General features: G+C 40.4%; 3 protein-coding genes across 4 annotated transcripts; 2 read left to right on the top strand and 1 right to left on the bottom strand.

Annotated features, from left to right (window-relative positions):
• The first annotated feature begins 3,313 nt into the window (after positions 1-3,313).
• Positions 3,314-4,886, top strand: LOC4345475 (DIBOA-glucoside dioxygenase BX6). The gene has a single exon (XM_015793894.3). The coding sequence runs from the start codon at positions 3,480-3,482 to the stop codon at positions 4,668-4,670; it is 1,191 nt and encodes a 396-aa protein (XP_015649380.1). The 5' UTR covers positions 3,314-3,479; the 3' UTR covers positions 4,671-4,886.
• Positions 4,887-10,001: 5,115 nt separating this feature from the next.
• Positions 10,002-15,731, top strand: LOC4345474 (protein unc-13 homolog). The gene is made up of 5 exons (XM_015794668.3): positions 10,002-10,571; positions 11,934-12,800; positions 13,116-13,559; positions 14,033-14,222; positions 14,296-15,731. The coding sequence occupies exons 1-5, from the start codon at positions 10,062-10,064 to the stop codon at positions 15,210-15,212; spliced, it is 2,928 nt and encodes a 975-aa protein (XP_015650154.1). The 5' UTR covers positions 10,002-10,061; the 3' UTR covers positions 15,213-15,731.
• Positions 15,732-15,827: 96 nt separating this feature from the next.
• Positions 15,828-22,503, bottom strand: LOC4345473 (proton pump-interactor BIP131-like). 2 transcript variants are annotated; one of them, NM_001403571.1, is made up of 8 exons: positions 22,354-22,412; positions 18,760-19,125; positions 18,334-18,528; positions 18,067-18,246; positions 17,773-17,967; positions 17,250-17,348; positions 16,649-17,158; positions 15,828-16,533 (listed from the first exon to the last, which is right to left on the bottom strand). In NM_001403571.1, exons 2-8 carry the CDS (start codon positions 19,114-19,116, stop codon positions 16,204-16,206), a joined length of 1,866 nt encoding a protein of 621 aa, NP_001390500.1. In that variant the 5' UTR covers positions 19,117-19,125; positions 22,354-22,412; the 3' UTR covers positions 15,828-16,203. The 2 variants fall into 2 exon arrangements, with proteins under 2 accessions (NP_001390500.1, NP_001390501.1); NM_001403572.1 differs by having other exon boundaries at positions 15,884-16,533; positions 18,760-19,136; positions 22,354-22,503.
• Positions 22,504-25,900: the final 3,397 nt, after the last annotated feature.

Below are 25,900 nucleotides of genomic sequence, written 5' to 3'. Positions count from 1 at the left end.
CCTATATGTTCTTAAAGTGTCAGTTTTCAATTTTTTATCCCATAGGGGTGGGAAACGGCCAATAGGTACCGGTTTTAAATGAACTGGCACCTAAGCCGACTCCTATTAAGATTTTTTTAAGTGGTGTGTAGAACTAATTCAGGAATACTTATATTCGTAGATGGACAAGAAGCTAGCGAATGATACAATAATAGGCTTTCGGCGAAACTCCGTGGAGATTAGAAGCACTAATTAAACCTACACACAAAGAAAACATCAAAAATAGCTTGAAAAAGAAATTCAAAAGACAAAAAGACATGCTAACATCCGGTGTCTCTTGACACAAGCTATGTTTAGTCACGATAAAATTGGAAGTTTGTTTGAAATTGGAACGATGTGACGAAAAAGTTGGAAGTTTGTGTATAGAAAAGTTTTAATGTGATGGAAAAGTTAGATGTTTGAATAAAAAACTTTGGAACTACGGCGACAGTTCCTGCTAAAGCTACCGCTACCACATTGCTAGTGTCACAATCACCTACATCACCATGAACCGACACATTCGCACATTGACGCTGACGCTTCTAGAGCAGTGCACCACGCGGTCACCTCCCCATTGTCATACCTCAGTGTGTAGCACCTACAAAGAGGTCATTGTTCATGGCCTCCCACGACCGACCACCTACAGGAGAGGTCCTTGTTCTGGCCCCTCGCGACAGCTAGCCCTTGTCCCTCCCTTATATATGTCGTTATGTCGAGCCAGCATGATTGATCAAAATGTAGGAGTAACAAATTATTATCAACACGTTAAAAGGTTCTAAATAAAGTATATTTTTGAAACCACGATTGTGACTTAGTATAAAAAAATCCATCTAAAACTTTGAAACGTTGCGTGATATAATTAAATAAATGAAAAAGCAATAAATAAGCAGCGGAAAAAATACTACGTATGTTTCATATATCTTTCATATTATAAGCGCTTTTATTTTTTTTTCAAATCAAACTTTTAAAGTTTAACAAGTTTGTATAGAAGCATATAATATCATTTTCAATATAAAATAAAGTTATTGTTAGAATATATTAAATGTTATATGTAATAAAACAAATTTGGTTTTGTAGAGTTTTGTTAAATTTTTCTACAAACTAAGTTAAACCTAAAGAAGCATATTACTTATGAAAAAAAATATCAAAGTATCAAAAGCGATTTACAATAGGAAAAAGAGGGAGTACCGTTTTGCGCCACATTGGTTGTCGAGGGTTATATAAGTGTTTGACCGGTATCACATTTGCTCTCGGCCACCAGCACGGCACAACACCACACTCGCCCCCTCTGTTTTCATATCATATTATATTATATTATATGACAATGCCCTCTCTGTTTCATATCATATTATATGTCATTATGAATTTTTTTTTCTTAGTCAAACTTTTATAAGTTTGACCAAGTTAATAAAAAACGTATAGCAATTACTATCAAAATATATTCAAATGTTATATTTAATGAAATTAATTAGATTTGGTAGATATTGATAAAGTTTTTTATAAATTTGATCAAACTAAAAAAAAGTTTTACTATGGAAAAAGTTAAAAAAAATGAAACGGAGGGAGTATATTACTATGGAGTACCGTACATCAATCCATCCTTAAACCTTTTCGCAAAATAATAATAATAACATCCAGAAATAAGTGTATGATTTTTATGTAAATAAAATATTATACAAGGAAAAACCAAGGTGTAAATTAGTTGGCGTGCCAACTAGCGCGCGGATTTTCTAGTATGTTTCATATTATAAGCGCTTTTTTTTCAAATCAAACTTTTAAAGTTTGAATAGTTTGTATAGAAGCATATAATAACATTTTCAATATAAAATAAACTTATTGTTAGAATATATTAAATGTTATATGTAAATAAACTTGGTTTTGTAGAGGTTTGTTAAATTTTTCTACAAACTAAGTTAAACCAAAAGAAGCATATTATTAAAAGAATAGAAAAAGGAGACTCCACGTTCGCTCTCATGGCCTAGAAATTCTCACATTAATCGGAGAAAAAGAAAAGACAGAGTCCATATAGAAATACAATTTAGAAATAGCTGAAATTCGGAATAAAAAAATAAGGAATATTAGAAGATCGAGGAGACTAGAGTCCATACAGAAATACAATTAGGAAATAAATGAAATTCGAAATTAAAAAATAAGAAATATTAGAAGAGGAGACTAGAGTCTATATAGAAATACAATTAGGAAATAACTGAAATTCGGAATTAAAAATAAGGAATATTACAAGTAGAGTATGGAGTTCATATAGAAATACAATTAGAAAATAATAGAAACTCGGAATCAAAAATAAAGAATATTAGAAGTAGAGTATAGAGTCCATATAGAAATACAATTAAGAAAAAAAATAGAAATTCGGAAATAAAAAATAAGGAATATTAGAAATAGAGTATAGAGTCTATATAGGAATTTAAAACTAACTAAAATTTAGAATAAACATAATAAAATTAAAAGTAGAGTTTAGAGTCCATATAAAAATACAATTTACAAATAACTAAAATTCGAAATTAAGAAAAGCATGGGAAGAAGAGTTTAAGGTGAATATAGGAATACAAGTATAGGAATACAGTTTAGAAGTAACTGAAATTCAAAATTAAAAATTAAAGAATATTGAAAGATGAGTTTAGAGTCCATATAGAAATACAATTAGAAATAATAAAAATTCAGAAATAAAAATAAATAATATAGGAATATTATTAATTTACAAATACAATTTACAGAAAATTTGAAATTAAAAAAAAGAAATATGAAAAGACGAGTCTAGAGTCCATATAGGAATATACTCCCTCCGTTTCGAAATATTTGACACCGTTGACTTTTTAGCACATGTTTGACTGTTCGTCTTATTCAAAAACTTTTATGAAATATGTAAAATTATATGCCTACATGAAAATATATTTAACAATGAATCAAATGATAGGAAAAGAATTATTAAGTGTCAAAATTTTTTGAATAAGACGAACGGTCAAACATGTACTAAAAAGTCAACGGCGTCAAACATTTCGAAACGGAGGGAGTATATAATTTACAAATAACTAAAATTTGATATTAAAAATAATTAATAACTAACATGTATATAAAATATAATATGAAAATTACACATTAGTAGTTTTGTAAAGTTATTGCAAAATTTAAAATTATGTTGTCATTTTAATATATTTGAATAATATAATAAGAAAACACATATGCTATTATATGAGAGAAAATATAATAATGCTAGCCGCGCAATCCGCGGGCCACCATGCTAGTTACATGGAAAAACAATATCAATGTATCAAAAGCGATTTACAATACGAAAAAGAGGGATTACCGTTTTGCGCCACAATCCACGTTGGTTGTTGAGGTTTATATAAGTGTTCGACCGGTATCGCTTGCTCACGGCCACCAGCACGGCGGCAGCACTCAAACGTTCATTCACCGCACAACACCACACTCGCGGACTCGCCCATATGGCCACCTTCTCCGGCACCGACCGCCTCCGCGACCTCCACGCCTTCGACGACACCAAGGCCGGCGTCAAGGGCCTCGTCGACGCCGGCGTCACCACCGTCCCCTACTTCTTCCGCCACCACCCCGACCCACTCCCCGTCGCCGCGCCGTCGGAGGCCGCCGCGGCCATCCCTCTCATCGACCTCGCCAAGGCCGACGTCGACCGTGGCCACGTCGTCTCCCAGGTGAGGTCCGCCGCCGAGTCGGCCGGGCTTTTCCAGGTGGTGAACCACGGCGTCGCCGGGGAGCTCATGGACGCGATGCTCGCGGCGGCGCGGCGGTTCAACGAGCAGCCCGCGGAGGCGAAGGCGCCCTACTACACCAGGGACCTCGGCAGCAAGGTCCGGTTCTTCTGCAACTTCGACCTGTTCCAGTCGCCGGCGGCGCAGTGGCGCGACACGCTGTACGTGGAGATGGTGCCCGACGCGCCCTCGCCGGAGGAGATCCCGCCGCCGCTCAGGGGCGTCGCGGAGGAGTTCGCCGCGGCGGTGTGGCGGCTCGGCGAGCGGGTGACCGAGCTGCTCTCGGAGGCGCTGGGCCTTCCCCCCGGGTACCTCGCCGAGCACGCCGGGTGCATGGACGGCATGAGCATGGTGGCGCAGTACTACCCGCCGTGCCCGGAGCCGGAGAAGACGATGGGCACGACGCGGCACTCCGACCCGAGCTTCCTCACCGTGCTGCTGCAGGACGAGTCCGGCGGGCTCCAGGCGGTGCTCCCGCGGCCCCCGGAGGAGCGGTGGGTGGACGTGCCCCCGGTGGCCGGCGCGCTGGTGGTGAACGTCGGCGACCTCCTCCAGCTGGTGTCGAACGGCCGGCTCCGGAGCATGGAGCACCGGGTGCTGCCCACCGCCGCCAGCGCGGCGCGGGCCCGCGTGGCGGTGGCGTGCTTCTTCCGGCTCGAGTACTCGGCGTCGTTGACGAGGCCGAGGTCGTACGGCCCGATCGTGGATTCCGGCGAAGGCGGCGCGCGGCGGGCGGCGGCGGTGTACAGGAGCACGACGCCGAGGGATTTCCTGGCGTACTTCAACGGCAAGGGGCTCGACGGGCGGTCGGCGCTGGAGCATTTCAGGATTCCGGAGGCGGCTGCGGCTTCTTCCGCCGTCGACGTCGTCTCCTCCTCCACCACCGCCGCCGCATCCATTCCACGGTAGCAATCGTGTCGGTGCGTGTTGAGGTTGTTGCTTGCTGGTAGCTAGTGTGTGTTATCCGGAAGGGTCGTAGCAGTGTACGCGTGGCGATTTGTTGGTTGCCAGTCAGGTTAGGCCAGGTGTTACGTCACTGATTAATTTGTATGATCGTACTATGGATGGCATGTAAAACTTGGTGATTTTTGTACTGTAATAAATGTCGATCTTGACGTGGTTTAATTTGGGGTCACAGCTCACTCACATATGAGGGCATCCTCAATGTTTTTGTTTCAAAAGTAAGAAGGTGTGTCCATATAAGATGATAATAGTAGATTAAAGATGCATTACAATGTTTATAGATACCCATTCTTTTATAAGCACAAAACAAACATGAGGCCTAGTTTACTTCCTAACTTTTTCTTTAAACTTCTAACATTTTTATCACATCAAAACTTTTCTACACATACAAACTTTCAACTTTTTCATTACATAGTTCCAATTTAAATTAAATTTTCAATTTTAATGTGAACCTTAAACACAAGAAATGCGTACTCACCCATACAATCAGGTGTTGATTCTATACGATTTTTTATAGGAGCTTACGGTGGCTTATAATCTTACGCAAAACAAGAAACTTGAGTAGCATATGATTAATCAAGTAGTACTAATTATTAAAACTCAAAAAAAAAAAATTTATCTTTTAGCACATTATACGAAAGTTTTTGTACAATTTTTGGCATAGATGAAATATTTAAATTAAATGAACTAGAAAAATATATGTGCGCTGTAACGGAAAATGTAACGTAAAATCTATTTGGAGAGACCTCTCGTTTTTGTCTTAACCAGCGACGCCTAAATATGGAGAAGATGTGGAGTCTACTACGTCGTACTCGTACTACATGCATGCATTTTTTTAATAGAGATGCATGTATTTTTCCTCTTCAAAGTTTTCTCTCAAATTATTTATCCGATCTACAATCCAATTACACCATTGTGTTCGTTACAATTAAATCTTCATAATAAGATCTTACATGATTATGTTATGATAAAAAAATATTTATATTTATAAATTACTTTTATTATATATGTAAGTTACTTTTATCATGTATATAAGTTACTTTTAGATTTAACTAAATTACTTCTTAGACATATAAAAGTAAATTCAATAAAGTCTAAACGGAAGTAACTTTGTCACGACATTAGAAGTAAATTCGTTGTAGGGATAAAAATATGACTTCACGTCCAATGAAAAAAAGGCATTCATTAAAGTTACTTTCTTTTTTATTACAAGTTACTTCCATAATATATGTAAATTACTTTTAAGCTTTATTGAATTTACTTTTATATGTCTAAGAAGTAATTTAGTGAAATCTAAAAGTAATTTAGATATATGATAAAAGTAATTTATAATTTTTCATCAAAATATAATCATGTAAGATCTTGTTATAAAGAATTAATTGTTACGAACACAACGGTGCAATCGGATCGTAGATCGGATAAGTAGTTTAAGAGAAAATTGCATTTAAAGTATAAGGGAATAATATCTCTCTTAGATGGAGTGGTAGCTGGTTTAGACCACTAGCTGTGTAGTCACGTCCAAAAAGTAATGTTATGATAAAGGATGTGACTACACAGCAAGTGGTAGCTAGTTTGTCTAAACCACCTATCACTCCATCTATAAGAGGCACTATCCACCTATACTTCAAATACAATTTTTTCTTAAACTACTCATCCGATCTACGATCCGATTACACCGTTGTGTTCGTAACAATTAAATCTTTATAACAACATCTCACATGATTATATTTTGATGAAAAATAATAAATTACTTTTATAATATATCTAAATTACTTTTAGATTTCACTAAATTACTTCTTAGACATATAAAAGTAATTCAATAAAGCATAAAAGTAATTTACATACTACCTCCGTTTTTTAATAGATGACGCCGTTGACTTTTTCTCCCATGTTTGACCATTCGTCTTATTCAAAAAATTTACGTAATTATAATTTATTTTGTTATGGGTTGTTTTATCACTCATAGTACTTTAAGTGTGATTTATATCATACACATTTGCATAAAATTTTTGAATAAGACGAATGGTCAAACATGTAAGAAAAAGTCAACGGTGTCATTTATTAAAAAACGAAGAGAGTATACTATAGAAGTAACTTATAACAAAAAGAAAGTAACTTTAATTAATACATTTTTTCATTGGACGTGACTACACAGCCAGTGGTAGCTAGTTTATACTCCATCTAGTATATCCTTTCAACTTGAACCATGCAAAAGTTACTTCCAATAAACATTGAAGTTACTTTTAAAAATTGTTAAACTTACGTGTGTTGATCTGTGGTGATAATATTTGATTTCTAGATAAAGTCATATTTTTATTCCTACAACGAATTTACTTCTAATATCGTGACAAAGTTACTTACGTTTTGTCTTAAGTTACTTTTATAATATATGTAAATTACTTTCAGACTTTATCGAATTTACTTTTATATGTATAAGAAGTAATTTAGTGAAATCTAGAAGTAACTTATTTATATATATATATATATATATATATATATATATATATATATAAAAGATACTTACGTATATAATAAAAGTAATTTACAAATATAAATAATTTTTCATCGTAATATAATCATGTAAGATCTTGTTGTGAAGATTTAATTGTAACAAACACAAATGTGTAATCGGATTGTAGATCGGATAAATAATTTGAGAGAAAACTTTATTTGAAGAGAAAAATGACATGGGAGAGAAAACTGTAGCCTTTTTCTTTGTGACTCTCTCTAGCAGGAATTGCGTGTGCGCGTGGTTGGAGATCGGATGGCTCTGCTAGCGTCGCGCGATAGCGCTAAAACGAGAGAGCTCTCGAATTAGATTTTACGTATCATAAAAACAAAGTCATAGGCCGAGCGTACACACACACACACAAACGTCCGCGTCCGCGTCCGCGTCCGGGATATCCATAATGGGAAAATGTGATAAGCCGAAATTGGGAAAAAGAATATTGGGCTCTCCCAGTAGACTTTTCAGAATCCGAGTAGCAGCCCACAATGCAACAGGCAAGATGAACCTCGTGGCCCAAATGAAGTGTTTTGTCTTTTTTTTTATTTGAATATCTCTACGTATAGAGTGTTCTTTTTTACGAAAAAACGTATAAAGTGTTACACCATATATTCTGTGTATATAAAGTTTCTGTTTACAAAGTTTTCAAACAGCACTGAGGTAAGTAGAATGGGGGAAACAAAAATGACCTCAAGATCGATATTGCCCTTGTTGACCCACCCATCGCCGTGCCACCAGCTGGGGCCACCGTCACCACGATGACTGTGGCGGTGATGTGTGGAGGCGACGGCGCTCGGTGCTAGGCGAGCTCGACCTGGCCGGCTCTCAGTAGAGATCCCGATGTTGAGCGAGCTCTAGAGTGTCATCTTAGCACTGGATCGTTGACATCCTCCGTCGCCTGCTGGTGCCTATCCACAACCAGCCATCCTCATTCCTTCATGCCGACTAAGCTAGGTCCCACCAGTTTCTACCTTGGTGCTATTCACCAGATGTCCCTCGTATTGCCATGGGAGCATGCACATCTACGATGACCAGAGCTCGACGAGGCAACCACGCTCAACAAAAGAGACAGTGGATGCATGGGGGCTCGATCAGGGAGTTGGAGTGCGTGGAGACAACGAAGATGGGGAGCACAACAGAGGCACTTCGCTGCTAGTAGCCGCTCACCAGGAGAAAGAGAGACAGTACTAGGGGGAGAGGTGGTGGAAGAAGGTGAGGGTGGCCATACACCAAGAGCGCTCTCGGTTTAGTACTAAGCAGCGATGGTCCAGTTGCAGTGGGAGAGAAATCTAAACTAGAGTTTAAGGCTTGGTTGGTATGGATTTGTACTAACCTATTATGTCAACGTGCATGCTTTTTATAGTACTAATCCATTAAATAAGTAGGGAAAATATTCTTATCATCTATGCTTCAAATAAAATTTTCTCTTAAATTAGTCATCTGATTTACAATCCGATTATGTTCGTAACAATTAAATGAATTGGTGAATTTTTTTATATTTTTATTTTTTAAAAAAGATTTAAAAAATAAATTACTGTTTGAAAGTTTTGCAGAATTACACTCCTCCCGCCCTCTATTAGGGTGATTTTTTAAAAATCGCCCTAATAGAGGGCGATTTATGTGACGCGGCAGCACGAGGTTCAAAAATATTTGCATTTAGTTCTTTCTCGCGCTCTAAATGTAAATTTTTTTTGCAACACATAACACGCAGCGTTTGTACTATTTGTAAAATTTTCATATGATATCGGATGAAGTTAAAGTTTACATGAAAATTGTACAGTTCGACGACAACTTTGAAGTTGATAACTTTTGCATTAAAATAATTTATGGGTCCAAATATTCTTTAAAATGTCTTAGATTTATTTTTACAAATTCTCAGATCTACATTTTAAACGACCTCAGATGGAGTCAAGCCCTATATCAAAGTTATAGAGCTCGACGAGATCTATAATTTTGTACTTGGCCACTCATTAATTTAAAACTATTTAGAGTACCAAATAATCAATATTAGTTTTCATATTAGTGAAAACACATGGGAGAGGGCTAAATACAAATATAAATATAAATATTAGGACCCATAAATTATTTTAATGGAAAAGTTTTCAACTACAAAGTTGTAAATATCGTCGAGCTCTACAACTTTCGTATAAACTTTAACTTCATCCGACATCATATGAGAATTTTACAAATTATACAAATACTACGTGTTATGTGTTGCAGAAAATTTTACATTTAGGTCCTTCTCGCCCTTTATTAGGGCAATTTTCTAAAATCGCCCTAATAGAGGGTGGGAGGAGTATATTTTTGCAAAACTTTTAAAACGGTAATTTATTTTTATAAATATTTTAAAAAATAAATATAAATATAAAAAAATATAGTTGGACAAATTTTATGATGTGACTTGTGTGACTAAGTCCTCAAACCAATTTCTCGAAATTCGTACTGCTTGGAGTTTGCTCTCATGCTACATTTTGTTCTCTCCTTTTTGAGAAATATTAAATTTGTTTCCAAGGCTGAGGATTAGGTGCTTGGTCAAGTGACAGGTACAGTGTCATTGTAAGCCAAGCCATCTAAAAAAAATGAAGATTTGCCCCCTCTGAATATCTAATAAAAAAATTGAAGACAATTTGTTTGGTGTACAACTAATAAGTGCAGTGCAGACAGCAAAAACGACAGCAACGCAAAAACTCCTCGCTCCCTCTTCCAAGATCCCAAAACCACAAACCGATCAAAACCCACACAAAAAACCGATCAAACGGAGATCAAAAAACGAAACCAAAAAAGAGAAAAATTCCCACCGAAAAAGGAGAAAAAAAAAAACCGCCGCCATCATGGCGCGCTTCTTCCGCGACTCCACCTCCTCGTCCCGCTCTAGCAGTGACCTCGCCGCCGGCGCCGACGCCTCCGCCTCCGCCGCCACCACCGCCGCCTCGTCGCGCACGCCGCCGCTCCCTTCCCCGTTTCCCGACCTCGGGGTGCCCCTCTCCGCCGCGGAACTCCGCGCCACCGCCTACGAGGTCCTCGTCGCCGCCTCCCGCGCCACCGGCGCCAAGCCCCTCACCTACATCACGCAGTCCGCAGCCTCCGCCGCCTCCGCCGCCGCACCCGCCCCCTCATTGTCGTCCTCCATCCACCGCTCGCTGGCGTCGACGGCGGCGGCGAGCAGCAGCAAGGTGAAGAAGGCGCTCGGGCTGAGGAGGTCCTCGGCGTCGTCGTCCTCCAAGCGGCGCGGGGCGCGGCGGCCGGCGACGGTGGCGGAGCTGGTGCGGGTGCAGCTCGGGGTGACGGAGCAGGCCGACGCGAGGATCCGCCGCGCGCTGCTGCGCATCGCCGCCGGCCAGGTGGGCATATCCGTCACCTGTTTGTTGAAATGTAGCATCGTTTATTTTACCTTTTTCTTTAGGTTGCTTGTTTCGGTGGCCATTGCAGTGTCGGTGGGGTTGCACTGTACTGGATCTCAGTTTGTGTTCGTGTTAGTTCCAGACTTTGACTAACCAGTGGGGATGGGACTTCAGTTTTCTTGGTTTACAGATTAGTTTATGGTTGATGTTGCAGTTGACATGTTGCGAACATTCATATTTTATCACGGGAGGGAGCGATTTTTTCTAAGTATGTTTGTTCTATGCTGATATCATGCGGGTTTTTTTTACAGTGCGGTTGCATGGATTAGTGTGTACTGATGTTGCCATGATTGCTGCTTGCTTAGTAGATTAGTATGTGTGTCCTTTGTACTAATTGTTTGGTACTAGATTGCACTCTGTACTTTAATGTTTACTTTATACAATTATAATGTTCTATATTGCTTTAGTATGGGTTTTTCTATGCGCCAGTTATGTGTGGAATGAAGTACTGATGAGTTTTCATATTTATATGGGGTCTCAGTCATGTATATAAGGTAAATCACTTCAATTATTGTGTCTGTCTGTTCTGGTGCATTTTCTCTAATGCAATCAATATGAACATTCTTATGTTTTTTTACCTTCTTTTGGCATGCATCCTTTTGTCCGTAGTGCTTTTGTAGGATCCTAAGGCAATACTCTAATACCTAAAATTGGGCGATGATGTTTTACTTGATATGTGCAAAACCTGTGGTGACGGCTTTAAATTTAGGCACCGAGCTTTGTTCCTGATGGTTCTTATACATTTCTTCTGTAACTTGTGTTTTTGTTCTGTTGTGAACTTCAGATCAATGTCTACCTGCCAAATGTGAAATGCTTCTTTACTTTTTAAATGATAGGAAATTTTTAGGTATGTTTTTGTCTGTTCTGAAATTGGTATGCCACAAATATTCTATATAGGGGAGTGAATTACATTTGTATCGAGAACGTGCTCATAGCGCGGCGGTGTCGTCCTCTGATGTAAGGCCACCGGCCAGGGCTCGAACCCTCGCTCTCACAAAAAAAAGGCCTCTTGCTGTGTACTCCCCAAAATATGTGAGTTAGAACCAGCCTTCGGGCTACGGATCCTCATGCGGGTATGAGCTGGCTGGGCCTTTTCTCGACCTTAGCGAAACGGCTTTGGAACGTCCCTCCTTTAGGGTCGAGTTTTTTTTATTACATTTATATCAGTATTAATGTGTACAGCTATTGGTAGCCATAGCACTGCCTTGTTCATACAAAACTTTTGACAACCATCTATATTATTTATAAATGAAAATTTCCACTTTAAGTTTAATTTGATCCTTTTTTTAATCCATGAAACAGCTTGGTAAACATGCAGAATCTTTGGTTTTGCCCTTGGAGTTCCTGCAGCAGTTTAAAGCATCAGATTTCCTTGATCCGCATGAGTACGAGGCCTGGCAGCTGAGGTACCTGAAGCTTCTAGAGGCTGGTTTACTGTTCCACCCACTTGTTCCCTTAAAAAAATCAGACATTTCTGCACTACGACTGCGCCAAGTAATACATGGAGCTTATGATAAACCAGTTGAAACTGAGAAGAACTCCAAACTCTTGGTGGAGCTGTGCAGTGCTGCCAGGGCGCTTGCTGGCAGATCCCTTATTGAAACTTTTGATGAATGCCACTGGGCCGATGGCTTTCCTTTGAATCTCCATATCTACCAAATGCTGATAGAAGCTTGCTTTGATAGTGAGGATGGTGCTGTGGTTGATGAGATTGATGAAGTGGTGGAGATGTTGACGAAGACTTGGCCTATTCTCGGAATTAATCAAATGTTTCACAATCTCTGCTTTGCGTGGGCACTGTTTAACCATTTTGTCATGTCAGGCCAAGCAGATATCGAGTTGCTGTCTGGTGCAGGAATTCAATTGACTGAAGTTGTAAAAGATGCAAAAACTACAAAAGATCCAGATTACTGTGATGTTTTAATCTCCACTATAAACTCAATAATGGGTTGGACAGAGAAAAGATTGCTTGCTTACCATGAAACATTCAGTGCTAGTAATATTGATTCAATGCAAGGTATTGTCTCAATAGGTGTCTCAACTGCAAAGATTCTTGCCGAAGATATATCTCATGAATACCACCGGAAAAGGAAGCAAGAGACTGACGTAGTAGTACACAGCAAGATAGAAACCTATATAAGGTCCTCACTCCGTACTGCTTTTGCTCAAGTAAGTTCCAGTTAGGAATCTGTCAAGATTGGTGGTTTCCATTAAGGAGGAATGGTGCAAAGTTACTGCAGTTTTGCTTTTATTCAGTTATTGTCGCTATTTTCCCTCACACACAATGAATGTAACTTGCGTCAACATGCCAGAAACTTGCACATGAAACACTGTTAAATAATTGCCTGATTTTTTTAATGCACATGCTTAGTTGTGGTTCTTTTAAAGTTCTATGAAACACAAGATCTTAATACTGACTGTTTGCCGCTTGTACAAATGCTTATAAGAGTTATTCTTGTCTTTTGTTTGTACTTATTTGTTCAGAAAATGGAAGAGGCTGATTCAAAGCGGTCATCAAGGCACCCTGTGCCAGTTTTGTCAATCCTTGCAAAGGCAATTGGTGACCTTGCTACCAAGGAAAAAACTGTTTACAGTCCAGTACTCAAGAAATGGCACCCACTTGCTACAAGTGTTGCAGTTGCAACCCTTCATTCTTGTTTTGGGAATGAGATAAAGCAATTTATAGCTGGGCTAACAGATCTGACACCAGATGCAGCTCAAGTGCTTAAGGCAGCTGACAAGTTAGAGAAGGATCTGGTTAATATTGCTGTCGAAGATTCTGTGAATATTGATGATGATGGCAAATTACTTATCAGAGAAATGCTACCATATGAAGCTGAAAATGTAATGGCAAACCTGGTGAAAGCATGGGTAAAAGAACGCGTGGACAGACTAAAAGGATGGATTGACAAAAATTTGCAGCATGAGGTGAACTTTACACATGCCCAACCTTTTAAGTGCAGCAGTAACGATTACTATAATTTAGTACTTTTTAATCCTTTTATAGTGTTATCCATTATTGAATACTATATGGTAGCCTTCCACACTGCTTCATCATCAGCCATAATGGCTACTACATTTTCCGTTGATGAAAGATATAAAATGCATTTTCCATGGTAAATATTGCATGTTTCATCATGCTGATTTGGTGTATCAATTATCACCATGACTGATAACAAAATCCAACCATGTGATTTATTTCACCCAGAAGTTTTGGTATCTTCATTTTTAGATTGAGGCACTAATATCCGAAAAGCAATTAGATTTTCACCCATTCTCAAATCTGTCAGAAAGCTGATATCAGTTAAATCCCAAGCACTCTATCACAGTATTTTGTGCAATGGTTTTGTAGTCTTACTTCAAAATAGAACATTCCACTAAGTTGGTGAACTACTGTGCAGACTTGGAATCCAAAGGCTAATGGAGAGAACTTTGCTCCTTCCTCGATGAAGATGATGCAGATAATTGATGACACATTACAGGCGTTTTTTCAGTTTCCCTTAACTATGCACTCCACTCTTCATTCTGATCTAGCAACCGGACTGGACAGAAATATTCAGTATTATGTCTCTAAATCAAAAGCTGGCTGTGGTACGTATTAAGGAGAACACATTTTTTCACGTACAATATACCAATGGTGAATTCTCGTTGTGTTGATTCACAGGAACCCAGAGTACTCTTATTCCCCAACTACCTCATTTAACAAGATGTGATGTTGGATCCAAATTATTCATGAAAAAGGAGAAGCCACAGGTACTTATGAAGCGTGGATCACAAGTTGGATCAACCACAAATGGTGCGTCAGTTATCCCTGAACTCTGCGTTCGAATTAATACACTCTATCATGTCCAAACTGAGTTGGAGAGCTTGGAGAAGAAGATTAAAACATACTTCCGAAATGTTGAATCAATTGACCGTAGCACAGATGAGCTGAATATCCACTTTAAGCTCTCTCAGTCAGCCTGCCAAGAAGGCATCCGACAGCTCTGTGAGACATTTGCATACAAGGTGATATACAATGATTTGAGCCATGTCCTTTTGGATTCACTGTATGCTGGTGATACTGCATCAAACAGGGTGGAGCCTTTGTTGAGAGAGCTTGATCCTATCCTTAGGATGGTATCTGGCATACTGCATAATGGTGTGCGGAACCGTGTTATAACATCATTGATGAAAGGTTCCTTCGATGGATTCCTGTTGGTGCTTCTGGCTGGTGGACCTACCCGTGCTTTCACCCTTCAGGACTCTCAGATGATTGAGAATGATTTCAGAGCCCTCCGGAGCTTGTATATAGCCAATGGCCGTGGCCTGCCAGAGGAATTAGTCGACAAGGCGTCCTCAGAGGTGAAGAACATTCTGCCACTCCTACGAACAGACACAGGAACGCTTATTGAGCGGTTCAAGCAAGCAATCTCTGAATCTTGTGGATCTACAGCCAAATCTGGGTTCCCAATGCCTCCAGTACCCGCCCACTGGAGCCCAAGCAACCCGAACACAATTTTGCGAGTTTTGTGCTACCGAAATGATGAGGCGGCTACAAAGTTCCTCAAGAAAGCATACAATCTACCAAAGAAACTTTGATTTGTCAGCAGTTTGGAAGCTTTGATCCTTTCATGTATATATTTGGTGCTTGCAAAAGATATGTTGGATTGAGTAGGGTTATGATGCTTATACATTTGAAGGATACCAACAGCAACATGCTCCGGGAGAGTTGTGCCTTCAACATGTGGCAGGCTCCATGGATGCAGACAGAGGATCTCATTTTTGAAGTGTCAAGTCCACGCTGGTCTAAAGATGCAAAGGTTACGACTTGTGAGTTTTACTGCTGGATCCGATGATTCCTGTTTCGTCTGGAGAGTTGTTTGTGCACGCGTGGGCTTGTTTTTCTGTCGCTCTATTCTTTTTAGAATTGAAGGGTTTTTTTTTAAAAGTACACACTCAAATCTGTGAATAAGCTATAGACACGCTTAAATTCTACACATACACGAGTGCTTACACTTGTTTTGTACAAATTGACTATAGAAAAAAAAAAGGGCACACGAGGGCCTATAACAATTTACTGATAATACTAATATATACTGCATGTGATATTTGAGATCACTGTGATTTGTGTGCTTTAAATGTAATCAATTTTTTTGTCATGTAATTTGGATTATGAACCAACCATAGTAGACCATTAAATAGGCTATCTTCTAGTAAAGAAAAGGGAGGTTTCTCATAATTTCATGTGACATGTGCAACTCGCCGCGGCAGAATCCAATCAAAGCGAGCTATGAATTCATCAGCCGAAACATACATATGTATCAACACAAGCATTATTTGTTTATTTCATACGGCAAGCCGTCCATCCATCTACAACAGATACCCAACATACAGTATAGTAGAGCGAAAACCATTCTCCAGCCAAAATTATAACGGTATAATCCTTCTCTAGAATTCACTTAGTAAAGGAACTACAAGAACAGGAACCATGTAGGGGATCCTCATTCAGAGATCATATGCCTCTAGTCAAATGCAAAAAATTGATCAGGCAGGCACTTGTATCACAGCCAGAGCACTTGTGACATGTTCATCAGTTGCTGGTGCTAGCTGGAAGGTAGTAGTACTGGTAGTAGACCAGGGCTCCAAGAAGGGCCACGAGCGCAGCTGCCAATGCTGCCATGGGTGCACCCCATGACCAGAAAGCCTGAGATTTCTTCCTCTTCAGGACCGCCTTCGGAAGAGGGGTCTTCGTTTTCGTCACCGTACTTCTGTGCCGGGCATTCTTTTTAATTGTGACAGGAGCTGCTGGCTCTTCCTCCTGGGCTTCGGCTTCATCAGACTTGGCATCGGATTCAGCTGCCTCCTCGGACTCGGCACCTCCAGCTGTTGCACTCCTCTTCCGGGCCTTCTTCTCCTTCTCCTGAAACAGTTAATTGCATGAATGACTGACAATATAGAACTGTAACAGAGATGAGGCTAAGATTGCATATAGAGACAGAGGAAAATAGTCACAGATAAGCATATAACGTATCTACCTTAAGCTTCTTCTCAGCTTCTTTTTCTGCTCGAGCGGCCGCTTTCATTGCTTGTTTCTCAGCCTGCTTCTTCTTCCTTTCCAGTGCCAGCTTGTTCTTTTCTATCTCTTCCTGTCTCTTCATCTCTTTCAATTTTGCTTCATCTACTTTAGGTTTTGTCTTCTCCTTTGGGGGCTCATCATCATGGACATCTGGAATATCATCAATATCAAGAGGTTGTTTTGCCTTTGCAGCTTTGGCAGGTGCTTTGGCACGAATCTCATCCTTTGGAGTAACATCTGCACGTGGAGCAGGAGCCTCCTTCGCCTGCTTCGCCGGCTTTTTCAGTGGAGCAGGCTCCTGTTCAGCAGGTGGTGCCACTTGTGTTTCGAGAACGATAGGCTTCTCATCAGGATTCCTCATTCGTCCATCTCGACTCAGCTGTCGGCTGTTGAGGGAAACGAGTATCCTCTTCTCATAATCCTCTCTAAAGGACTTGCTGCTGCACCATTGTGCCATGAACTTCTCAACCTATGTAAGAGAAACAATCATTTTGCCATGGAAGGTCGGGAACAGGCCAAGATTCAAAAGGAAACAAGAGTAAGTTATATTGCAGGCAAACCTCATTCTGGCAGAGCTGCTGCACCGCTTCTACTTCACCCCTCGCTGAAAGGTCTCTAACACTGTTTGAGATTGTGCGGTATTGATGGAAGGATGTATTCTGAATCAGAAAAATTCAGCAGATACTATCAACAAAAGTCCCATGCTCTTGTAATTAAAATAATAGCAAATAATTTACAAATATAGACACAGAAGATAAAATAAAGTTAAAAGCAGTTAAAATATGACTCTTATGTTTTTTCAGCAAGAATTAAGCGGATCAACTAGCAAAAGCTATATCCTGAACAATGTTCAAGAACAGTCATATTTACACCAACTAATTGCTAGAATCAGATTATATAACCCTGTCAAACAAAAAATTGGTTTTACATTACAGTTCAACGATAGTCTGATATACACGTGATGCATATTTTGAGAAATTTATTATGGACACATGCAATTTAGCACAGATGTGTTCCCACTGCATGGAGAAAAAAAATGAATTGTAGATAACAGTCCACACAATAGAGATGTCAGTTACTTACATTAAGATCACGTGTTTTTCTCAATTCATTTAGAGCTTCAAATGCTTTATCTTTTCTAGCAGTAGCTGCAGTGAGGTCATCTTGAAGTGCAGCAATCTCACCATCAACAGCGTGGATTTGATCTTCAAGAACCTTAATCTTGTCTCTTACAGCTTGCCTATCCCTTTTAACTTCATCAATGCCCACCCCAATTTGCTGACACAATAGTTAAAATCAAATGGAACCATTACTGAGCTTTCAGTTTCCAGTAGAACATGAAGCTATAAACACAAGGTTATATTTGGACATACTTACTTTGACCTGATCATGTATTGTGCCTCTCTCAACAACTGTATCTTGCATTTTAGCTCTCTTAGCAGCATTCTCAATAACCTTTGACCTGGTTCCATTAAGTTGTTTTATTTCTTTGACCAACCTCTTTTCCTCATCTAAGGATATGCTTTCATGAGAAATTCGGTCATTCAAGCTCTTGATCTACAGGGTAGTAAAGCAGAAAATGAGACAGACGAAGTCAAATACTGCAAAAGTTGTAGAATGAGGCATTCCAACTTTTAAGCTTACCAACTGATCAAGCTCTTCAATTGATGAGCATAAACCTGCGCCTTGTGCGCGCATAGCATTATTTTCACTACGAAACTTTCCTAAACTCTTTTGAAGAGGTTCTATTTCCTTCAATTTTCCACTCACAACTTCATTATATTGTTTATTCTCTGCAGCCAATGGCTTCAGCTCTGATATAATATTGGATCGTTCACTCTGCAGAAAAAGAATGAAGTTACCTAATTTAGATACCCATTCTCAAAGGAAATTTGTTTTTCAGTTTCCCCTAGCAATTTTATCAGCTATTATGAGAAATATCTTCTCAACACTGGACAATAAAATCAACAAGTTTAAACTAGATATTCAATTGTATGGCACTCCTAGTTAGAATTAAGAATGGCAAAAAGGTTTATTTTATTCTGTGACGTAAGGACTCAGAAAGCATACCCTCTTGGTCCTCAAAGCCTCAAAAATATGGGACCGAGCTTGAATCTTCTTCTGGCACTCCTTGTCAGCTTGTTCAAGTTTTGCCTTCAGGCTAGGATCCTCATATGAACAGATTCTAACAAAGAAGAACGTGTGAGTTTGCTTAGGTTCAGGCCACTCATCCACAACATCTTTTGGGGGTGCAAGATCAGCAGCACTTGTGGCTCCATTTGCAGTAACAATGTTTTCCAAACCAAAAACAGCTGCCTCCCCACGCTCCTTGGCAGTAGCCCTACTTTCCTTATCTTGGAAAAGGTTATCTTCTCCATCAACTGCTGTAACCTGTGACAATGTAGCTTCAGCACCAGTGGCCTCCATTTCTTGATCCTGAAAAATAGCTACAAGAGTGCAGTCAATAGACAATACAGTTGCATGAGCATTACCAACATTTTTACTTCAGAGAGTTGACAGAATTGAGTGCACAGAAAGTGTTGATACTCAAGGAGTACCAGATGGTAAAATGCTAAGAGTAACTACTAGCTAAAATTAGGTGGTGATAAACACAAGGTAGTTATCAAAGGCACAAACCATTAGTGAGCTCATCTGCAGACAAAGTAAGGGTACCATGCATATTTTTACTTGCATCAAATTTTTGGTTTATTGAACGTGTATCCCCCATCCAAATTAATGAACACACAACTGAGGATGGATACAAAATTAAGTTTCAAGAAATTCCAGTTTTGAAGATACCAAGGAAGCACCCAAATTGCTTTGTTCTATGCCACTGTCATATTGGCCTAAGTGTTACAATTAAGTTAAGAGTGCAATAGTGCATCAAAGCCCAAAGCAAACTGTTATATGAACCCTGAAAGGAGGAAATGTTTGTGTAGTCTGTAGACATCACCATCCAAAGCCTAGGCCCTTTGGACTGAGTCGCTGATCCATTTGGACTGAATCCCTGATCCATTTCAAATACCAAGCTACAATTGAAGAGATCCCCAAGCAAACAACAGTGCCATCTAATCACTAAATCAATTGCCAGATTAGAGCAATAATCCACCCAATATTACGGGCTTAACAATTATTTTCAAAATTGAACACTGCTAATACACAAATCATACTGATCTCGCACAGATAGCATAGATCAGGGGAAAAGGAACAATAAAAGAAGGCATAAAAAGATAATATTGGTCACCACGTAAGCGAAGATGCTGATCTAGTGGTGGCTCACCTCACCAAAACATAGAACAGAAATATATCTGCTTGGATTTGGATGAAGCATTTACAAGTGAATTACTTTTGGTAATATTGGAGAAAAATACCACATGACAGTGCAGCCTAATCTTATCTTCAAGAATGGTGGCCCAGAGGCAGACCAATAATTGGTTCAGTTCATAGTTCATATACTTCAGATACCATTGGCAAGTTGGTACAGGTAAACGCAGGAGGCTTCACGTATGCAACGCGAGTAGTATCTGTGGTTAGGTTGGAATGGGAACGAGTACACAAGAAAGTATACAACACCCCTGAATTCTACTTGTGTTCAGATCTAGTTCAGGGCCAAGTTGTTGTCTTCCCTTCTTTGGCCCCTGTGTGTTTTCAGTTGTCAATGTCATCCACCTAATTGACTTTACTTTCTGGTCATATTTGGATGGCCAATCCAGAAACAAGAATAACAATGCAAAAGATAACAGCATGTTAATTAGCTGCAATAATGCAACTTCTGGGCTGTACTAATCCTTACTTGAACTACTGCTTTCTAGTTCTACATCACATCAGGCAGACCATCACTAACCAAAAATCAAAAAGTACCACATGAAAATGAGGCGGTGGAAGATGCATAATAATTAGAGGCCCCTCAAAAGATGCAAGTGAAAGAAATAATGCCATAACACACTTCTCACCAAGTTGGACATGATTGTCCAGACTACAGAAAAGCAACTAAGAATCTGTTTCAATTCATTTAACCTACCATGAGCACACAATCCTAATTCCAAGCCTAACGCTTAGCCACAGGTGCATCAACCTTAGGCCCCTAAACACTGACCTACACCTAACAACTGCATAGTTGCAATCACACAAACAATCTACCCAGATATGTAATTCACGATCCGTAAGTTCATAACACCCTTAGCATCAACCAATTAGTGTTGAACATACCTAAAATGCACACAACATGCCAAATGAATAGCAAAAATCAGGAAAAAGAAAAAAGGACACATCACCAGAGAAAACGAAGCAAGACAGCATGATCTAATACCGGTGATGCTGCACAACACTATCTCACCAGCAATATGGATGAATTCCAAATTGAATTAAATGGGACAGGTAGATGTGTATTTATGGAAGTTTTCTTCCCTTGTTATTTATTGATATCTCCTCATGGCTGCTGCTGCTGCTGCTGCTTTAATTCTTCCACCGATTTCCTTTCTCAAGGTCAGAGAGGAAGGAAAATGGTGTGCATACAACATTGCTGGCAGCCTGGCACAGACTGCAGAGTGACAGGTCGGTGTTGTGGCACGTCTCGGGAGGAGACACCGAGGCACCATACAGCTCCTTTACGCGCAGGCTGATGTGATCATACGCCCATCCTGGGTGGCATCAACTTACTGCTATGTACATGTTTCCTTTTATGGGATTGTTTGGCCATATACAATGTGCGTGTCAAAAGAGTGCCAAACTGCAGCTCTTTCTGGATGAAGCATGGACATGGTATGTTCATCGCAGTTGCATTATTACTGGTTAAGAGATACTAGGGGAACTGTAGGATTTACCACTCCAAAGATTGACAATTCAGGATTCCCCACTTGATGTCTCACTGATGCGTGGGCCTAGATCAGCGTGGCATCAAGTAACATGTCCCACGATGTGCCTCAAATTGACATTGCTAGATTTTTTTTCCTAGATTGGGTGAAAAAAATCCTAGATTTTTCCCAAAATGACATTGCCTCAAATTGGCACGCGAGGCCATAAATTGAGTGACAAAAAAACCTAGATTCTTTTTCCCGAAATGGCATTGCTAACTCTATATATACTTGACCATCCAAACCGTAGGTCCTTCAGCATATCCATTCCACCTACCAGATGTTGTGTAATTCGGAACCTGAACCTGAACCTGGGTGGAATACAATCGCAATTACCGGACAATGCAGCAGAGATTATCGAGTCAAAGCTAACCAAACTATCTAGCTGCTAAAACCCATCATCTCCAATCCCAAATCATCGCCTTTCAAGGCTCCAACCTCCACAAGCTCATCCACTAGTACACCAAAAACCATATAATAAAAAAAAAATTATGCATCTAAATCCCCCGAGTTGTTAACTGTATAGTAAGAAAAAAAAACATGAACACGGAGAGGGATACAAAGGCAAAAATATCCCTCACAAGAATTAAGCCAAGGCGCCGCGATCCAGCGGTGGCTGAGCTGAGCCCCCAAAAATTTTCCCTTTCCCTTTTCTGTGGAAACAAAAGAACTGATGCGTGTGGCAAAGAGAGAGAAAGTTCCAGATCTAGAAGAGAAGCTAAGGCTAAGTCAAAGAAACCAAGTTGTAGGTCTAGAGAGAGAGAGAGAGAGAGAGAGAGAGAGGTGAGAGGATGTGCGTGCGGGTGCTCACCGGCGGCGGGAGGAGGGCGGCGGCGGCGGAGATGGAGAGCGGAGGCTGCTGGTGCTGGGCGCCGGCGTCGAGCAGAGTGAGGAGGAGATGGAGATCGAGAATGGCGAAGTTCGGGAAGGGAGCAACAAGTCAGAGAGAAGCGAAGCCAGCCAATTCACGCTGGATGGGTTGGGCTGGGCTGGTGGCCCATATGTTATTAACTCCTCTATCTTGGGCCGCCGCTGAGGTCGTCGCATCTCCTCGATCCCAACAGGGGACGGGGCCCGGCCCAGCTTGATGACTCGCCGCCTCCCTCTGTGGCCGATCGCAGCGACCTGCCGATTTTTTTTTCATTTTAATTTTTTTTTAATATTTACAGAAATATTATACCCGCAAAAATATTTACAGAAATAAATCCTGCCGCCTAAGTGGAGGGCACGGCGCCATGTGCGCATTTTGTGCTGAGGCCCTTGACCACCCTCTGTAAGGGCGGCAAGGGGGTGAAATGGATTTTTCACCGCATGTGATTTTTTGTAAATGTTTTCGCTGGTATAATATTTTTTAAATATTAAAAAAAAATTAAAATGAAAAAATTTCACGACCTGCCCTGCCCCGGTTGAATAGCTCTCCTCCCCTGTGGACTCCGACACCGATCATTGCCTCCTTCTCTGAGGGTCCCAACAAGAAGAGACGCAATCGACAATCGTTGCTGTGTGCCCGTGAGTTGGAAAGGAGAGGGGAGAAAGGAATAGAGAAGTAATAGTGCAAGATGCTAACGTACGGGCCCCACATACTAACTAAACAAGCCACATCAGAGAAAACCACCAAGTAAGCCATTTTTCATCGGTTTTAATAATTGGGTCAGGATATAACATTATAGTTGAGGGATACTAATCAAATTGCACATATAGTTGAAGAGTCGACTAATTCCATGGTCAGGTATGTTCTTTTCTCCCCCTTTCCCAACTTGTAAATTCTCATTTTTTTTTCACGTATGCTTCCCAAACTGCTATTGGTGTATTTTTCACAATAAATTTCTATGGGAAAGTTTTTTAAAAGATTATATCTGATGAACCGTGAGTTCCTTTCGACACTCAAGGCAGTTGTTTGGCCCGATCTTTCGGTGAGTTGATGATAACTATGATTTGTGGAAAAGACGTTGACGACCCGACTACAACCGTACAAGACGTTGCGTTGCGCCTTAGCGATCGATACACCTCTCCGTGGGTTGTTGATCTTGCCGGTGCAGATCAACCCTATTCCTGCAAGCAATCGAGAACAAGCAAGAACAAGATAGAAAGCAACTGAATTGCTAGATAGACAAGACGCACAAAGATAAATTGATACACGATAAAGTGGGGTTCCGAACAAGTAGACGGATGGTCTAGCCGACACGCGCGCTGCAAGCGAAGTAGCAATGGCTAAACTTACAATTAATCAAAACCCCCAGAAATCCTGAAGGGGTACCTAGCTATATATAGGGGTGGGAGGACGACCAAGGACACTCTAGGGTCGTGCTCCACCTGGTTGGGGCGCACCCCACTTGGGTCCCACTTGGGCCGGGGTCCTAAACGAAGTTACAAGCCCATAGGCCCATTATAGGTGACGCAACACCTTGTGCCTGTGATTCCGGCCACACGAGATGGAATTCGGAGATGAGGCTGGATCCGTTGGAAAGAGGGCTCTGAGAGCTTTCCATCAAGTACTCACGGGCCGAAAATGGAGGTCGTATGCAGATTCGGCGGCCGTTTGAAGTCAGCAGTGTAGCAGGTGGCCGAATCGGATTCCAGCACTTGGACGATGTGATCTCGATATCTTCTTGTTCATCCATGATGTGAGCAATGGTTGCATCCGTGGTAGCCATGGTCACATCATCCTCCCCTTCTTCACGGAAAACCGTCCTCGGTTTTTCCATATGGTGCTCTTTGCGTAGTCCATTTACAACAACCTGTTTCTTCCAATCAAAACAAGGCAAACTCGAGACAATTTGGTTAGCAATAACATTTCTCTCTAGCTTGTTTGTTTTATCCACATGTACAGGAAGTTCTAAATCTGAACAGATGTAAACTCTATGCACAAAATATATTCCAAGATCATTATATTCGCCAAAGATGTGAAATATAACATTGGTTGGATATGGCAAATCAGACTTAGCAAATAATTTCTCCTTCAAATTATCGAGCTCACAAAAATCATCAAACTGAACATAGCCCAAAGTATTTAAAGAAGATCTCAATTCACGCTCCTCTACTTCATTAGCAATGTGAGCAACATGCTTAAAATCAGCGCAGTATGAATTAACAGTAGGAATAGCATGTTCATTCACTAGTTGTGGCATGGATATAAGTGAAGTACTATCGCACAACTCTTCTTTATCACAAGGAACAGAATGCAAACCAACCTGTGACAAAGGCAATTCAGAAGTAGGTTCCACTAAAGTTTGCTCTAGGTCAGCATGGAAAGTGGAAAAATGTAATTCATCAGAAGCATACTCACCTTGAGTAATTTCTGCACCATTTAATTTACCTTTTATGCCCTCTTCAGATAATGCAGATGCATCAGCCTTCTCCTCATTCGCGAGTGATGGAAGTGACATCTCAAACATATCGTTCTTCTCATTTTGGGGATTGTTCTGAACTTCCTGCAAAACATCAGCGATAGGAGGCACACGCATAGCTTGTTGCTCCGTTGGTTTCTCTAAAATTTTGCGCTCAACATTGCAAGCAAGCATAAACAATTGGCCTATATGATTATATGTCACATTAACAAGCCCAGCCTGAATATTAGAATTAAGCCCTCTGAAAAATCTAGTCATTGTGTTCTCATTAGATTCTTGTAAACCACTATAAGTGATACAAATTTTAAAATCATGAAAGTACTCCCTAATAGTTTTGTCACCTTGTTTTAGATGTTCAAATTTCTCAAGGAGAGCACGTCTATAGTATGAAAACACAAATCTTTTTCTCATTAGTATTTTGCATTCATCCCAAGTTTCAAGCTTATTTCCCACAGTATGCCACCAAAAAGATGCAGAACCGGTACACTTATTACTAGCAGCCTTAATCATTTGAGCATTAGAGAAATCATACTCATCAAATTGTTTTTCTACTGCTAGCTCCCAATTAATGTATGCAGCGGAATCGTACTTCCCATCAAAAGATGGCAAAACAGACTCCACTCTTGCAAGATTATGATCATGTACCTTATTTGCGTCATGCTGGTCACTTGCCATGTGTTGTCGCAAGTGAAAATGTCCACATTGAGCACGAACAGCTCCAAACTCTTTGTGTAACCCTGCCATAGTTAGTAGCAAACAAGAAACATATACAAGAATATATACGTTCCTATCAACTACTAGGTAGTGGAAGCTCACAAATCACACACACTCTAGCTTTACATCGAGCTCTTACAAGTTCTTACCAATGCAAGCGGAATGGTGACATACACCGACTCAACCAAGCACCCCAATGGAGGTTGGATGTATCGATGCCTTGGCAAACACTTGCTGTACGGCTGCAATCAAATCTGTGGAGCTCTGGGTAGGCTTAAATATGTTGCAAAGGAATAG

The sequence above is a fragment of the Oryza sativa genome, chromosome 8, assembly GCF_034140825.1.
Source record: "Oryza sativa Japonica Group chromosome 8, ASM3414082v1".
Taxonomy (NCBI): Eukaryota; Viridiplantae; Streptophyta; class Magnoliopsida; order Poales; family Poaceae; genus Oryza; species Oryza sativa.
This window is presented reverse-complemented; position numbering and strand designations above follow the sequence as displayed.